The sequence below is a fragment of the Gekko japonicus genome, unplaced genomic scaffold (assembly GCF_001447785.1).
Source record: "Gekko japonicus isolate JY-2015 unplaced genomic scaffold, Gekko_japonicus_V1.1 scaffold2642, whole genome shotgun sequence".
NCBI lineage: Eukaryota > Metazoa > Chordata > Lepidosauria > Squamata > Gekkonidae > Gekko > Gekko japonicus.
Window position 1 is genome coordinate 72,014 of NW_015165901.1, and position 17,993 is coordinate 90,006.

Consider the following 17,993-nt stretch of genomic DNA (forward strand, 5'->3'; position numbering starts at 1 on the left):
CCCATATCTGTACATGGCCCTATTTTGCAGGTTGCTTGATCTGCATTCTGAGACTATTGTTTAAAATTAGATATGATAATATAGTACATGTTCTGAGGAAAGGCTGAACAGTCCGGGACTTCCCAGTTTAGAAAAGGGATAATTAAGGGTGGACGTGATAGAGGTTTATAAAATCGTGCATGAGGAGGAGCAGAGAGTTGACAAGCAGAAATTTTTCTCCCTCTCCCAAAATACTAGAACTCGAGGGCATCAAGTGAAGCTGATGGGACGAAGAGAAATACTTCTTTACACCAAAGTGATTAAAATGTGGAATTTGCTGCCAGCGGAGGTAGTGATGGTCACAGGAGTAGACGGCTTTAAAGGGGATTAGATAGATTCGTGGAGGATAGGTCCATCAGTAGCTACTAGCCATGATGACTGAGGGGAACTAAGCCTCTGAATCCCAGTGCCAGGAGGCAGCATCAGGGAAAGGCCTTGGCATGTATGCCCTGTTGCTGGCCCTCCAGAGGAAGTATTTGGCCTCTGTGTGAGACAGGATGCTGGACTAGACGGACCACTGGTCTGATCCAGCAGTGCTCGCCTTACGTTCTTACATCACTTACTGGTGCATAAACTATGTATAAATTGTGTTTTGTTAAAAATATATAACCCTTTGACGCACTCCTATAATGCCGGTTCACTCTATCTCTGTTCAGGTGCGCTACCCTGAACGTATTACAATACTGAGAGGCAACCATGAAAGCAGACAAATTACACAAGTATATGGCTTCTATGATGAATGTCTACGGAAATACGGCAACGCCAACGTTTGGAAGTATTTCACAGATCTGTTTGATTATCTTCCTCTTACAGCTCTAGTCGATGGACAGGTAAGTTTCTGAAACAAGTTTGTTGTATGACCGTGTGGCAGACTTGCAATTTGTGGCTGCTTCTCAAAATTCATCTTGGGGATATTTCTGGTATTAAGGAGCAGATGATTCCCCAGAGCTCAGCATTGTGTCCCTGATGCGCAGCATTATGAGGCAGATTTCATACCCTGAGTGTGGATTATTATGAATAAAAAAGTCTCCCTTTTTAGACTTCTTTAATCATCAGGATGTCTTTGGGATGCGTATGTATTTCAGCTTTACTTTTATTTGCGGTTTTTCTGTGCAGCTTTTCTCCCCAAAGGTACCTAAAGCAGGTCACAGGTAGATACCAAAATATAAACTACGGAGATTAGCAAATAGCATTAAACGACTAAAACATCGTTTTCCCAGGCTGGTCCTGTCTAACAAGGCTGCCTGTTGCAGGCAAGGAGCTGTTCCTCTCCATTCACGGGCTTTTAAGGGCCTGCCAAGAGGAGAAGACGGAACTCTGCTGCTGCTAGCTTGCTGCCAACCAAATCTTCCTCACTTCCCCCTCACACGAATCGCTTGGACGTACTTCAAGAATAAATACAGAAGGGTTTTCCTCCAGTAGCAGCAGGAAATCACAGAAACAGCAACAGAAATCTGCAGGGACTACCAACTGCTGGAATAGGTGGTGCTCTTAGGAGTAGAATCTGATTTCAGAGATGTAACACAGAGTTCGTCGTCAGTATTTGATGCACTTCCTTCTCTAACCCGTCCTACAAAAACACCTTTCAGATTTTTAAACACAACCAGACAGATTAAACTCACCCCATTAAAAAAGAATTGCCTCAACTGATTCAAGGGGTTGTCAGAGATCTGTTGTCTTTTCTAGATTTATGCAGTGAGCAGGGACTCTCAAAAGCTCATAAAAAAGGTAAAGGTTCCCTTGCTCGAAAGCCAGTCGAGTCCGACTCTAGGGTTGTGGTGCTCATCTCTGTTTCCAAGCCGAAGAGCCAGCGCTGTCCGAAGACATTTCCGTGGTCATGTGGCTGGCGCACAGAACGCTGTTCCCTTCCCACCGAAGTGGTACCTATTCATCTACTTGCAATTTCTTGCTTTCGAACTGCTAGGTTGGCAGGAGCTGGAACTAGAGACGGGAGCTCACTCCGTCATGCGGCACACTCAGGTCTCGAACTGCTAACGACTGACCTTCCACAGCCTGCAGTTCAGCATCTTAACCACATGAGCCACCGCAGCTCCATTCAAAAGCTCACAAATTTTGTTAGTCTTTAAGGTGCTCCTGGACTCTTAATCCTTTCTACAACTGCATCATCGTTTTATAAGCCTGTCTTTATAATAATTGTAAAAAATATGAGTGTGGTGTTATGATCTTCGTGGTCTCTGTGCAGTCCCACACATGGGTTGGGCGCCTGTGCACAGCTGTGCGCAGGCGCCCAACCCATCTGTGGGACTGCACAGATGACCACTCGAAGATCATCAGTTACAGGTAAGCAACCTGTTTTTCTCCTTTCATCTGGGGGCTTCCTTCCTTTGGGGCGAGGGGGGCAGGGATTGCAACACGGAAGCAGACTGAGAGGCAGAATTATATCTATGGTTCTGCAGGGCACCCTATAGTGCTGGGTTCCTATTATGTCCCTGCGATACTGGCCTCACGGCAGAGGGGGAAATGGGTGACTTGTTCCCAATGCTCCGGTTTGTCAGCAGACTGCTAGCCAGTGAAGTCTTCCAGCCTCCTCCTTTGCTGTGCTTGAAAGCAGATTCATATAAGAGGACTTTTGCCCCATGATATAGATATGTAATGGTGGGGTGGGGGTGGAGCTGTCAAAAACCTTTGCATTCTTTTAAATGTGTTTCAGGCAAATTCACCCAGTGCTGTTTGCTTCTGTGATGTTCTGCTGTATTTTCAGAAAAGTTCATGTAGCCCGTTAAAGTTCTGTTTCATTTTTTAGCACTGCACAGGCAGGTTGCGAGCAGGCACTTACAAAAGCCACTTGAGCTCCACCTCCAGTCATTGGAGAGCCAGTTTGGTGTAGTGGTTAGGAGTGGTGGACTCTGATCTGAAGAACCGGGTTTGATTCCCCACTCCTCCACATGCAGCCAGCACAGTTCTCTCAAGAGCTCTCTCAGCCCCACCTACCTCACTGGGTGTCTGTTGTGGGGAGAGGAAAGGAAGGAGATTGTAAGCCACTCTGAGACTCCAAGTGAAGGGCAGGGTATAAATCCAATCTCCTCTCCTTCTTCTTGTATCATCATCATCATCATTTTGTGGTCTTCTCTCTTTGTGAATTCACCTTATTTTTTTTTAAATCGTATTATGCCCTTTTACCGTTCTATACCAGGAGAATAAAAAACAGCACCAAGTTTTTCAAACTCATCCTTGTCTGTTGTAATAGGATCTTGTGTGACATTTTGTCCTTTTCTGATACACTTTTTATGTCACACCTGTAATGGCACCTCACTCTGGTGTTCTTGAGATGACGGGTGTTGTGCTGCCACCTCATCTTGTGTAGCCTTTCCTACTTAATTCCTACTTAAACCAAAGACTCCCGCCTCAGAATTCTTAGTTGAATCCAAAGAACAGGATGAATTAGTTATATTGGGTAGAATGCCAGAACGGTCAGTGCATGGGGGTGGCGATGAGGTAAAAGAAGATCCTTTACTCTAAATAAACCATCTATTTTCACTTAAACGTAAATGGAACCTAGAAGTATTACAGTGTAATAATTTCAGTATGGCGTATAAGTGTAATGGTTTCAAGATAGGTACAGTTCTCCTTTCTCTGAAGTTTCTTAAGTAGACCTAGCCACAGAGGCGCCTTTAACTTACTTGCCACTTAGGCTAATAACTTCCACACAACGGAATTATTCCCCTCAATTGCCACTTAGGCTGATGACTCCCACGTAAAGAACACAGATTTGTCTCGCACGCCACAGCACCTCACGCAGTCTCTTCACCCACTCAGCTCCTCCTTTCTCTGTCATGAACAAGCCCCCTGAACAACCCAGTCAGCTCCACCCCTTAGGATGCAGCTACCATCCAGTCATGACACACGTCACTCCTGTCTAGCTCCCCTGTTTCTTACCTTAAGAGGCCTGCATTTTAAACCACAGCAACATAACATACATATCAAACCCCACAATAAATTTAAAAAAAAAAATAAAACACAAAATATGTACGTAGCGAAACACCACATTTCATTTCCCATTTGCAGCTGTTTCATTGGTGAAGGGTCTGTGTTGCAGGACATGTTAAAATGGCAGACCAATCAGGAAGGAGGGAGGCATCACTAGTCTGATTGCTGCTCTCGCCAGGTGCATCAATAGCACTTGGCCAGTTTGCATTGGATAGGCTAGTGTTGCAGCTTCTTTTAAAGCCCAAGCATTGGCACAAACCAAGTCTGAAGAAAGACTGGGTGACAACATGGGAACACGAGACTGTAAATGTTTGGCTGCAGCACGGTCTGGCTTCTCCAGAATAACTGCATTAAGAAAAGATGGCCGTCTCAGAAGACAGACCCGCTAGTATGGAAGCGATCTGGGTGGCAAAGTAATGGGCTGGCACCAGTGCAAAATTTCTGCTTGTGCTAGAGCTCTTGCGCAAGTGGTCACACAAGAAAAACACCGCAGTAGCACCAAGTCAAACTTACTGCATTCTGACTTGTGCAAGATGTTATGCAACCAATTTCTGGGCACTGAAATACACAGGGAGGAAAGCACTGGGTGTTGCACAGAGTCTTTGTGTGTGGAACCGCATTAAATCCATTGATATTGCTGCTTGCGCATCAGTGGCTCCAAGTCAGTGTTTCCTTTGTTAGTGGTTGTCCATATAAATATGTATTAGTCGAAGTGACTCATAACTAGCCATAGGAAAAGGCATACTGTTTGTCAGTAGAAGATACGTAAGGGAGCAGTATGACTCTTCAAAATGCTTAGATGTGTACATGCTAAGTAAAAAAACATATTGAGGGAAGTTAAGTCATCACTAGAGAAATGGCTTTGTCATCTGAGAAATACATACATGGGTGTGTTGCACATTCTTGTACAATTGTTGAAAGAGAAGGGTGATGCGGCTTTCTTCACCTTCTATGTTGGTTCCTGCTGTCATCTAGAGATTTCTCAACTTCAGTGGCTTACCTGCTGTACTGGATGCCCTTTGTGAAGCCTGGGATTTTGTCAGCACTATTGACATAAAATGGTGGGGAGATATCTGTCACTGAAACCTTCATTTCAGACAGTTTTAATTTTTAGTTAAAAATTTCTCTCAATCTCTCCTGGGCTGGAAGTGCCAGGAGAGAAAGTGTCCCACAAACAGGGCCCATTGTGTAAAAAAAAAAAAAAACATAGGTCAGAGCGGTAGCATTTTAACTGGCTCTAGAGTGCAACCGTTCAAAGATTTAGCCTTTTACAGAAGGAAATGCACCTCTTTGTTTTCGTCATACACATCGTAATTTTCTCTTGCTTTTCATTCCTACGCAGATATTCTGTCTCCATGGAGGTCTTTCTCCATCTATAGATACACTGGATCATATCAGAGCTCTTGATCGTCTGCAGGAAGTTCCACATGAGGTAATGTTAGTGGAAATGTATTCTGGGCTCTGAGCCCTTCCCTTCAGGCAGGGTAAATTTCAGTTTAGAATGCAAGTTACGTATTGTGTTTGTTAGAATTGAACTAGGCCAGTCTTGTAGCTAGAGAATAACATATACCTTCTAATTTGCAGTTTATTATAGCAAGGCCTATTAGTAGAATGTGGAACCATTCTGTAGATCAGTTTTTGCATCATTAAACACTGAATTAACCATCAAGGTTAGTGGTCTAGTTTGTTTGCACTTCTAAATCCTTTTAACATACATAGTCCTAAAATGGTTTATTCTAGACAAATGCTTGATACGGCTGTTATGGTGTTTAGCATACCAACACAGATTGTGCCTAGATCTAGTCCCAGTTGAGATTTTAAATTGTGGTTTTTAATGTGGTCTTTTATAATTGTTCTTTTATTTACACTGTGAGCTGTCTTGAGTTCTGAAAGGAAGAAGGGCGGCTAATGTTTTAAATAAATAAAACTAATTTAGAGTCCTGTGGCACCTTTAAAACCAACAGAGGTTTATTCAAGGTATGAAGTATTTGAAAAAGTGTGCTTTGCACACGAAAGCTCCTACCTTGAGGGCGGGGTAAAAATGCAAATAAATAAATAAATAAAATAAAATTTGTTCTGCTGCTTCAGACCAACATGGCTGACTGACTACCTGGCTTTAAATAAACAAATAGATCATTTTACTTCACCATCGATAAGAGTTGAATGCCTGTAGCTCTAGAACAGTATCACTCAAACTTTCATAACCAAAAGACCCCCGTTTTCATTTCATATTCTTTATGGCCCTGTAAGCCTTCTCCTTCCCTGTTGACGTCTCCCAGGCAGCCCCTTTTCAGCATGTGCATTACAGGGCTGGGGCATGTGTCGTGTGGAGGTCTCCATCCTCAAAACGATGCTGTGAGAAATCAGCTACAATTGAGAAAAAAGCTTTTAACTATGATGCACGCATTTTCTGTGTATGTCCTGTGAGGTCAGGTCTTAGGGCTACCTGAGCGTGTTAAGGCTGCAGCTCGGAAGGCCCTGTCCCGAGTTCCAGTCATGGATTGGGAAACCCATGATTGGAAAACACTTTGCACTGGAGCCTGCAAGAAACTTCCTGATTGGTTAATAAGTTCTAATTAGATGCTGACCAAACCCCGGGGGGGGGGGGGGGGAGGAATCTGGAAAAAACTTTCAGAGCTGCTTAAGAAGTGAGAAAAGGCCAGTGAGAACCGCAACTGGCTGTTATTGTCTGTGGGTGCCGATTGATGTGTCTGTGCTGAAATCCTTTGCATTGGAAAAGAAACAATGGAAACCAGTTCAATTTTGTCTCTGTGACAAGTGCATTAGGAGTGTACCTCCTTGGCGCCACTGAACCAATTAGTGTTCCTAAGGCTGAGCTTTTGAGTCCCGGCAGTGACATTAGTTAGATGAGCAAGGGAAGGGCTCACCCTCTGTCCCTACAGAGAGCGCCAGTGCGGTGTGGTGGTTAGAGTGTTAGGCTAGGATCTGGGAGACCCAGGTTCAAATCCTTACTTTTGCCAGGGAGGCTGGCTGGTTGACCTTGGGCCAGTCACACACTCTCAGCCTAACCTCCCTCACAGGATTGTTGTGAGGATAAGATGGAGGGGAGAACAACGTAAGCTGCTTTGGGGTCCTCCTCGAGGAGAAGAGTGGGTATAAATGAAGTACATAAATAAAGGACTCATGGGGATCTTAATGCACCCATGCAGAGCTCCAGCTGTCCCCTGTCCCCAGTTTGAGAAACACATTTTGTAGTGGCTTGAAGATAATCATCGGAGGTAATTTTCCTGTTATCTGAAATGTGATGTTGCAGTCTGTCAGCAGTACATGCAGTTAATCCATATAGCTGTAGACTCTTACCAAGCCAGAAGTAGAAGAAGGTATATTACCAACTGATGCTGATGTCAGCCAAAGCCTATTAGATGAGTCATTGTGGAATTCGGAGCTTGTGCGCGGCTTTTAAAGTGGGCCCTTTAAACCTGGCATTGCATCTGTTTTGCATGCATGTGAAATTGTGCACAGTTTTGCATGCAAGAGCTGATTGTGCATGATTTTGACCGGTAGTGTGAAGCAAACTTTTTTCCTTTCAGGAATCGTTCCATGGAAAAATTAATAAGTAATACAATAGGTGTAGTAGCAGTCCAATCAGTCATTTGAAAGTTAAAATTCAAAATAGTCTAGGGGGACCACAGTGGCCTAATGTGTAGCATTTTGGACTGCCTAAAATTAGCACACAGTGCCTTAACTTTTTTTCCTAATTTACACCCAGGAGATGTGTCCTACTGAGCTGCAGTTTTTTTTAAAAAAAAAAATTAACATTGCTTCAAATTAAGATTTAAATGCGATTTCAATACAACATTTAAAAGTGCACTTTGATTTTTTAATCAAATATATTCTAACTAGATTTGACTATAGGAAAAAAATTTGATACGCCACGTGAAACGAACTTGGTTTTTAAAAGTTTAATTTACTAAAAAAGTCAAATGTGTCAGATCGCAATCTGCTTAGAGCCTCAGAGTTCCCTGAAAAACTATTTGAGATTGTCGAGGAACCCATCGCACTCAGCTGTTCTCTTGGCTTCCTTTTCTTTGTCTGAAGTTGTTTCTTTGTGCTGCTGTTTAGAAGGGAGAAAAATTAACAAGCAGCTTGAGATTCAGTTTACTGAGAACATACACCTGACTGAAAAGACTCAAATGGCATTGGAGGGAGTTCCTTGTGCTTGTATTAACTTGCCATGGTCTGATGAGGGTTAGTTCTAGTGTCAGTCATCTGCAGCTGGATTTTCCCTGAAGGTTTCATTATTTCACTGTTCAGTGAGTGGAAGATGGTTGGTTAAGCGCTCACGAGTCTGGCGGTTGTGGAGTCCGGTAGCAAATACTTCCCAGCTCTAATTTGCTTTAACTTTTAATAAGTCATTGGAAGAAGTCAAATGCTTGGATCCATAGGTGCCCTTGCACAAGCAGGAGGCGTCCCTGATTTTTACCACATCCCATGCCCAAGTGAACAACATCTGGCAGGCACACGAAGCAGCAGATCGCCATATCATTTTGCACAAAGGGATGTGGCTTGTGACGGTAATTGCTCCCCAGACCCATGTAGCTGCTGGCCGGGACAGAGATGGGCCCTTCGATACCGGCCAGGCAGTGCTATGCTGACGGGGCTTAGCTGGCTCCCAGCGCAACTGGCCAAGTACAGCCGTTGCCTCTTCTCCCCGTGGCTGCTGTGTTTGCTCACACACCAGGCTCTCCACAGGTAGATGTTGCATTGGGCCTGCAAGGCAGCTGTTCCACAGGCCAGAGTGGTGGAAAGGGGCGGAGGACCTATTTCACAAGCTGAACTCTTCTAGTGGTTCCTTAGACCCAAGCCGTTGTCAAGGGTGAGAGCCTGGGTGATCTGGGTTGAGTGTGGTACATGATGTCTTTGCTAAAAGCTGATGGTAAGTAAAATCTTAAGACCTGAGATTGGCGGAACATTTCTGGATATACAGCTCGATGCAGGTGATTTTAGCTGCTTATGTCAAGTTTGATTTTTTTTTCTCATTGCTGCTGCAGCTTCTATATTCTGTAAAACAGACTTCGGAGATGTAAAAGCCTTTATTGTTTACATTTTAGGCGAGTCTTTAACTTGATCACCTTTGAGGGGGTGAGTCTGATTTGTTTGTTTGTTTTTCTTTGGCAGGGCCCAATGTGTGATCTCTTGTGGTCTGATCCAGACGATCGTGGTGGTTGGGGGATCTCTCCACGTGGTGCTGGCTACACATTTGGCCAAGACATTTCTGAAACATTTAACCACGCCAATGGCCTTACGTTGGTGTCTCGTGCTCATCAACTTGTAATGGAGGTAAACATTATTCTGTTGTCTAACTAGATGCGGCTCAGACACACAAGAACCTTAAAGAAAGGATTCCCTTTAAGTGTTGACTTTGCCTGCAGTGACTCAGCATCTGGTGTCTAAAATGTATTTACCAGAAAATTCATATTCGGGATTGAGGCAACTTTGATCTAGTCAATAATAATAATAATAATAATAATAATAGCAGCAATAATAATAATAATAGCAATAATAGCAGCAATAATAATAATAGCAATATGGCTCATACCTAAACAAAACATCAGTGATGAAGGTGACTGGATATTCCCCTTCTTACCCCCCCCCCCCCCCACTCTTTATCCCTCAAAATATTGCTGTGGTCATCCTGGGATGGTGTATGGATAGCTATGAGAGTCAGGGGCTGCAGTGGGGAAGAGGTTGAAACCCACCCCCCATAATTGATGCTGCACTAATGGAAGAAAGCTGATATCATCCCCATTCCCTCTCCTTGCTACATTCCTCTGACCCACACAGCTCTTCATCTACATGATCCTGTGACCCCAGAAATATCTCTTTCCAGAAGTTGGAAGGGGTTGGGGGAGAGAACCACAGAGAAATCACAGTTCTTCTGGGGGCCGGTTGGACATGGGCCCTTGTGTTTGCCTTAGAAGTACGTGGTTTTTATTATGCCCCTAGTAATGTGTTGCATAGGCCTGCAATACATATGCATCTTTTTTACTCTGATTAAAATCGATCCAGTATTAGTCAGCAGACCAAACGAAAAATCTAGCAGTTCCATTCAAACAGGTAATTTCATTGAGTGGGCTTTGCAAAAAAAAAACAAAAAACCTCCCAACAAGTAATTGGCATTGCTGGGGGATTGTATTGGGCTGTCTTCAAAGTGTGTTTCCCAACCTTTTACCATTGTACAGCCTAAAAATCCTATTTGCCACAACATCAAAATTTATCACAGGAATGGATCTCTGGTAAAAGGTACAATTGTGCCAGATTTCAGAATGGCTGACTTGTAGCAGTTAAAACTTTCGGCTTTTATGTCAGTATTCTCAAATGTGTAAACTCCCCCCGCCCCCCCAAATGTATAATTTCTCTGTTCTTCAGATTTGGATTGTTAAAAATTCCTAGAATATTTTGTGGGTCTTTGTGCTCATATGTTTGGTGAAAATGTTATGAGATTTCACACTTCCTACTGTATCTGTCAAAGGGAGCTTTAAGAACATACGGAGAGCCCTGCTGGATCAGACCAGTGGTCCATCTCGTCCAGCATCCTGTCTCACACAGTGGCCCACCAGTTCCTCTGGACAGCCAACAACAGGGCATAGAGGCTGAGACCTTCTCCCTGATGCTGCCTCCTGGCTCTGGGATTCAGAAGAGGTTTCCCTCAAAAGCTCATACCATGACAATTTTGTTGGTTTCTAAGGTGCTACTAGACTTGTATCTACTGGCACATTATTACTTAGTATAATTTTGGGGAAGCCTACTCAGTGAAGACAGTTTGCATGCTAAAGACCATCAGCAGGCATGTTCATTTCAAACCATTCATTGTTCGTGTGAAAAATGGCTGCCCAACTATATACTATACAAGCCTGGCCTCAAGGACGATATTGTGGGTCAGTGGTGCTCTCCCCACTGTTTCATTAAAGGAAATTGCTGGTTAGTGTTTTGTTAATACATGTACACAGGGTAGTAGAGGCCTTACAAGAGAGCTGTACTTAAAATCTCTTTAAGAAGAAATAAGATTAGTATGATTAGTATCTTAGCCTCTTTCTCATATCCCAAGTTAGCATTTGAACATGATAAAATTAATTTAGGGGGTATCTTAAAAGAATTCTTTGCTTTCTTTATTTCAAAACAGCTTGTATTATGGTAATGACAGTTATGCAAGGGATGAAGCAAGATTCTTAAATGCTTCTAATCCAGGCATGTATTTATGAGAAAATTGTTTGAAATTGTTTGAAATGCCTCATGAGAATCATTTTCTCTCCCCCCCCCCCCCGCTGCAGGGTTACAACTGGTGCCACGATCGGAATGTGGTCACCATTTTCAGTGCACCTAATTACTGTTATCGTTGTGGGAACCAGGCTGCTATCATGGAACTAGATGACACTTTAAAATATTCCTTGTAAGAGAACTTATTGTTTCATTTGGCATTGGGGGTGGGTGATTCTTTTTTCCCCCTCATGTGTTTTAAATAAGATGATATTTTTCAGGCTGGAAACACACCACTTTGCAGGGTATAAACACAGTGGATCTGGAAGGGGAGGTGACTTCTACAGATTCTTTCATCCTAGTACATCCCCCCAGACCTGTATTCGGGCAGAGGGGAGTACTTGGGGCTGCACTGGGAGGGGGGCAGCATAGCCAATACGTGGCTATGGTCAGAAAAGGATAAATGAAAGAAATGCATGGCAACACTACACTTCTATCATAGGTTTGGGTTGGGCAGGATTGTTACAACGGAATTTTGCATGTGTAGCTCCCTGAAATTAGTGATTCCTCCCCCCCCCCCCCCCCCCTCCATGTTTACACCAGGGACTGATGAAGTTGGGCCAGGATTTTTAAGTTAGTATTTCCGTCCTGTCCCTTGAACATTGGTCTTTTTTAGTTCAGTGGAATGTGTGCATGTTTGGGTTGCAACTAAAACTCTAATGACAAACGGTAGGAAGTAATATTGTCTGAAACGAACTTGATCCGAAGATTTCTTACTGTGCGTATTGGTGTTTCCCATTGATGGCACGTTTAGCCCCATAAAACCCTGTAAAATACAGCACACAATCTAGTAAAAGGCTTGTCTCCGTTAAGCATCTCTCATTGGAAGCCCTCCCCTTCCCGCCCTGTCATGCCTTTGCTTCAGATTTGCCAAGCCCCTTTCTCTTGGCTTGCTGTTCTGCGGCCGGCCAAGACAGGAACGGCCACGTATGCAGCAGTGGGTGTCCTTCAGAAACCTTAACTGAAACACATTTGAATGCAAACCACTTTTTTCCCTCCCCCCCCCCCCACTTCTCTACAGCCTTCAATTTGATCCAGCACCTCGCCGTGGGGAGCCTCACGTGACTCGGCGTACCCCAGATTACTTCCTATAATCATCTTTTCTTCGACCTGGCCTTGATCAGAAGAAAATACCTGGCATGGGGGGGGGGGGGGGGGGGCGCGTTTCAGCATAAAAGCCTCTTCATGGACCAAACTGTGCCAGGATGAGGACGACGAGCTTTGAGCACAACTTACAAAGACTGACTTCAACACACTAACCAATCCTAGATCAGCCAGTTTGCCTGCTGTATTCTGTAGTCATTGTTCTTCTGGATGGTTCAGAGAGAGAGAAAAAGGTAACTAACACCCATCTCCCATTCATGCTTATGTGTAAATTTTTAGTTGTAGTGTTTAACTGGCATGTTATTAACATTTTGAAGTTTAAGGAAAATGCACAAACTAACTTGCCTCTTAACTCTTATTGCCCTCTATTTTATTGACATAAGTAACTTAACTGGAGAAAAAAAATATTTCCTCTTCGGAGTATGTCGTCATAAAAGCTTTTCACTCCATTTAAGGTAGATGACTGTTCTGTGTTGATCCTACTTTTTTTCCTGTATATTTGTCATGAAAGTGCTTGCATCTTCTTTGATGTATTTGAACAAATAAACCTACAAATCATTAATCCAACCAGCGGGAGATTCTGGAATAGAATAATTTATCACACAGATGTTATCAGGAGGTGATCAGTTGTCAAAATACAACCTCTTGTTTTCTTTGCATTAAATGGCCAATGAAAACTTCCCTCAGTCCTGGGAACTTGTCTTCAACAAGACCCAGCTGTAAGCAAGGGAATGTCCCTGTCACTCTTACCGTTCCCTTCACACCAGTAGAACCTGAAAGTTAAGTTTCTTAACCTTGCTTTCTGCTAAGCTTGCAATTACCTCCAAGATTTTCTAGAAATCAGGATATGACAACAGCAGGGCATGGAAATGAAACATGGGAATGAGCTAATGTAGCCTGAATGCACTGTCTTGTTAAAGCCAGAGTTCATATTTAAGTGTATGCTCAAGTTTCTGAATTACAGCAACTGGGTGCACCCCAAGGACAGCTTAGGGTTTGAGTGATGGCTTAAATTCAACATTTTTATTCCACTAAACTTTCCTCTTGACTCCTCAGCCATTAGTTTTCAAATAAAGCATGTTTTATCTGTTATTGCCGCGACAGTGTGCTTGAAAACATATAGACAGTACCTAGTAAAAAGCTAGAGGCAGGATGGCTGAGTAACTGAGCTCTGCTGCTGAGGTAGAACACGTTTTCCTTAGCATTCTGGGCTTAGTTGTGCTTCCTTTTCCCAACTGTAGTTCCTCTAGTCTTTCATCCTTTATTAACTTTCACTCCCAACCCCCTTTCCCAGTGAAGTATCCGATGTGTAAAGGATGTATGGTTTTCTTTGCCCACTTCCACCCCATGAAATTGACTGCTGTTGATTTTAAAAGCCCATTTATTTTTCTGACAGCCTTCTCAAGTTGTCTAAGCCCCACGGTCCCAGTCCTGATTTTTCTCAGTGTTCATTCGCGGATAACCTGATTTACAGCAAGGTTCAGTAAGAAAGGATGATATAATTCAGATCTTCTCTTCAGGCACAGGGATGGGTGAGCAGGATTCTGAGAAGGTTGCTCCTTGGCATCTTATACAATGCTTTTGGTTAAGCTTCAGCTGGGGGGCAGTCTTTTAACGAAGGGTAACCAGCTCTTCTGACGAAGTTGGGTGAATGGCTACAGTCTCATCAAAGTCAGCCTTGGTTGCTCCCATTTTGACAGCCACTGCAAAGCCTTGGAGCATTTCATCACATCCCAGACCTTGCATATGAAGTCCTACCACCTTAAAACACAAGAGAGATTTGAGCATGTCAAACATGGGGCTTCTGGACACCAAGCAAGTGGGTTTTTGTGTAAAAAGGGAATCTTTACATAGCTGTCTGCTTAACTTTTGCTCCAGCTTTGTGAATTAAAAGCTGCTGAAAGAAGAGTGCCCCATATGCATGATCCAGGTGTGTAATAAAAGAACCTCTACCTGTTGCAGGTGGTTCCCATCTTCCTTCCTCCCTTACCTTAAACAAAACATTTTAAATATAGAGGAGCAGTTTTATTTGCTGGAGGGGTGAGTTGCTAACTGCCTCTCCCTCTTCCTGCTTTGCTTACCTTTTCCTGTGGAGTGGCACAGACCAGTTTCATGACACACTTTGTTTTCCTTGTGGTTACAGCATGGTACATTGGGACGAAGGAAGTCGTATAAACCTTGATGTTCTCTCTTCCATAGGCGGCTACAGCTTCCGCTGGAAGACAGAACAAAATCTTAAGACGTGAAGTCTATGTAGGTGTTACATGTGACTGAGGCAAAACCACATAGTTCATGCTTGGAACAGAAGTGTTACTTCCCCTGAAGTCAATATTTAGAACAGGGTCTGTAATTAGCTTTCTGCTACAGTGCTGCAATAGGCATGGCCCATGAGGCTGAATACTAAGTATGCCTGTTAGGCTGTGAAAAGCTTCCTTGTAAACAACCATCCTGCACCTTCCAATTTTTCTAAACTTTCACCTGGGCTTGGATCCAGTGGTCCACATGGGCCTCTCTCCTGGCTCTGCAGAGGCAGTCTTCAGCATTGAAGCTCTCCCTTCCTTTGGCAGCTGGTGCTTCCTTTTGAGCAACCGTGTGAACGCTGAAGTGCTAAGTGAGAGGAAGCGAGCTCTGCAGTCGAGGACTGCCTCGGTAGCAACTGGAGGAAAGAGGGGCACACAGAGCCAGACGTATAGGATTCAAGCCCTGACCTTGCAAGAAGGTATTCTAGGGAACCCTGATTTTTGAAGTTTGTAACTGATGTTTCTTGGCCTCTTAAATATGGACAATTGAGCAACTCTAGTTCACAATGAGGTGGATTTGGCCATTCAACTAAAATATTGCTATTTCCCAATATTTTTTTTCCTGCGGTGGGGAGGGCAGGATAAAAATTGAATGAATAAATAAATATCCTATGGGGACCTCTGTAGTCAATGGTCCCCATGGGGTATAATGGAGAATCAATCTGGGGCTCTGGGGGGCTGTTTTATTAGGTAGAGGCACCAAATTTGCAGTATAGCTGCTGGTGCATCTCCTCAAACACCCCCCCCCCCCAGTCTCAAAGACTGGACCAAGGGGTCCAATTCTACGGGCCCCCAAAGAAGAAGCCACCATCCTCCATTGAAGCCAACGGAGGGGGAACAGGCATTTAAAGAGTGCAATCCCTTTAAATTCCTTCTCCAAGCCATGCAACTCCATGACTTGGAGAACTCCAAAGGCGTTTAAAGGGCTCACAGTCCCTTTAAATACTTTCAGAGTAAACTCGCCAGCCCAGGATCGGATGGGGCAGTGAAAGCTCTCTGCTCTGTCCCACCCCAGGTGATCCGCTCTTGCAGCTCAGAGCTGCATGAGAAGATCAGCTGAGCAGCGTGGAGCTGTGAGCTCCTACTGCCCTGGCTGATCCTGGGTTGGCTCCTCTTGCAGCTCAGTTTAAGAGCTCCATGCCACCTCAGCTGGGGGGGAAATCAGCTTTTTGGAGGTTCAGGTATACCAGTAGCCAAATACTGATCTGTATTCGGCTGCTGGTATACCTGAGCCTCCCCAAAAGCTGATTTTCCCCCAGCTTTTATTTTGGTGCATCGGCTATACCGCGAGCCAGCCCCAGCCGAATCTCTGATCTGTATTTGCCTTAAATAATACCGGTATTTTTCAGGTATTTTTTCAGTTTAGACCAAACACATACCCCTAGTCTGGAGCCTTCCTTCAATTTAAGCAGCTCTTCTGTTGGAGGAAGGCTTCAAACTTTACTCATTGGAGAGGTAAAAACCACCTCATAGTGTTTTTAAACTGTTGTGTTTTGTAAACTGGTTTAATAGCAATCCTCTGAACTGTGGGAGGGGAAATATACGGATACCTTAAACTACTCTGGGAGAAAACTTTGCTATGTGTTATTAATATCACAGTCCCTAAAGATTGTGTCATAAGAGTACCTTGTGTACTGAATCACAGGTGAAGAGATCCAGGATCCTACCTTCTGTTAGTCCCACTGTTCCGATAGGTGGGTGGCTGAAGACCACAGTAGGAATGTTGGTGTAGTCAAGTTTGGAATCTTCTTTACCTTCAAAAAGTCTGTGCGCCAATTTCCTGCCCGCTGCTATTGCAACTGTAAGAATGAAATTTGAGTTGCATGTTTAATTTAGCTAGGTAGTATCAAAATCAGCATAACGTGTTGATGAAATCTGTACAAAGTAATATTGTACCATTATGACAGCTGTCATAGGGAAGTGCTATATCAGTTCATATAGTGCACGCTGTGGTCACAGGTCCACTCCCATGTGTGGGATTATTACTATGTTTGTACTAGGGGTATGTCTCATTTGATGCTAGCCTTTACAGCTCCAGTGAAGAGAGTGTAATTTCTCAAGGTATGTCATGGGGCACATCAGCACCGGTGAGAGAAGCTACAGCTGTATTTGGAGCTCTTAGGTTATAACAAAATATCTGAAAAGCATCAATTTCAACTGGAAGTTAGAACAAAAATCCTTAAGAACTGAACATCAATAGCATCCCTGCAACTGGAAACTCCACTAAGGGCATTTGCAGATCTGACAAAATTCATGGTTACCTATCAGACGGAAATTACGCATCCCACTACAGAGAAGGGGAATATGGGATTTAGTCCTCCGACCATTGCTCAGTTTCGTAACTGTAACCCACACTATAATTAACTCGTTTAAAGGACATGCATCCTTTAAAATGCTAATATTGCAGGGAGTCTTGTTTTGGACAGCAAAGGCGCAAGAAGGGTGTTCAGGAGTTAAATCCTCTCCCCCCTTAACTGTGCACAATTTACTTTTTACAGACTTGTCCATGATCTTTGTCTGTCTGCATCTTGAGAAAGTACCTGAAGGGACACTGGGATGGGCACTGTTAGTGTGTGAACTCTTAACCTTAGCGTTTCCAGCCGCTGTTTTGGAACTCCATACCGTGGAAGTTCAGGAAATCTCCCTTAAGATGCTGCTACTGTTGCAGCAGGCTTACTGTGATTTTTAAAAAAGAGGTACTTAATATCCTACACTGGATATAGGGAAGGTGGAAAAGGGAGGGGGAAAACCCTAGACAGCTGCTGCACTATACCCATGTTTTTTCATGGCCCTTCCTCCATTTTTGGTGCAATACGGACAGGCTTGCACGCACAACCCTTTACAAAGTCTATGAATGTTACCTGGGGTGAGAAGTGCTTTCCCGCATACATCTCCGACAGCGTAGATCCCCTGCCGGCTGGTGTTTTGGAACTCATCAACAATAATGTGGCCTGCAGGGTCTACCTTAAGAGCCTGATATTAGAAACAAAAGTTCAAATCAAGACCGGCATCCCGGGAAAGCATGGCTAAAACAATTAGCATCGAATAATCTTTTGACACTTGGCTACATAAAATTTATTTTCTCCAAGGACAGCATGTACAATGTGGACAGTAGATGGGAATTTCCCCCCCTGCATAGCTTGAGTGTTGAAACCCACAGGCAGACAGGGAACTGTTTGAAAGAGCAGTCAGGCTGCAGGCTATATGCTTAACACGAAATCTGCAGTCTAAAACAACTGACATTTTTCAAGCGTTCAATACATTATCTCAGTAGCTGCAGTAAAAGAATAGGGCCCTGGTATTCCATGCGGGACAGATGAGGCC

General features: G+C 43.7%; 2 protein-coding genes across 2 annotated transcripts in view; one reads left to right on the top strand and one right to left on the bottom strand.

Annotated features, from left to right (window-relative positions):
- LOC107110575 (serine/threonine-protein phosphatase 2A catalytic subunit alpha isoform) overlaps positions 1–12,936 on the top strand; it is an 18,635-nt gene extending 5,699 nt beyond the window's left edge. Inside the window, exons 3-7 of the mRNA XM_015411373.1 lie at positions 696–869; positions 5,330–5,419; positions 9,127–9,288; positions 11,280–11,398; positions 12,287–12,936. Coding sequence (XP_015266859.1) covers positions 696–869; positions 5,330–5,419; positions 9,127–9,288; positions 11,280–11,398; positions 12,287–12,359 — 618 coding nt within the window. The 3' untranslated portion in view covers positions 12,360–12,936. The remainder of the gene's footprint in view (positions 1–695; positions 870–5,329; positions 5,420–9,126; positions 9,289–11,279; positions 11,399–12,286) is intronic.
- Positions 12,937–13,732: 796 nt separating this feature from the next.
- GSR (glutathione reductase) overlaps positions 13,733–17,993 on the bottom strand; it is a 26,999-nt gene continuing 22,738 nt past the window's right edge. The window contains 4 exon segments of the mRNA XM_015411370.1: positions 13,733–14,130; positions 14,451–14,584; positions 16,337–16,468; positions 17,531–17,687. Coding sequence (XP_015266856.1) covers positions 13,981–14,130; positions 14,451–14,584; positions 16,337–16,468; positions 17,531–17,687 — 573 coding nt within the window. The 3' untranslated portion in view covers positions 13,733–13,980.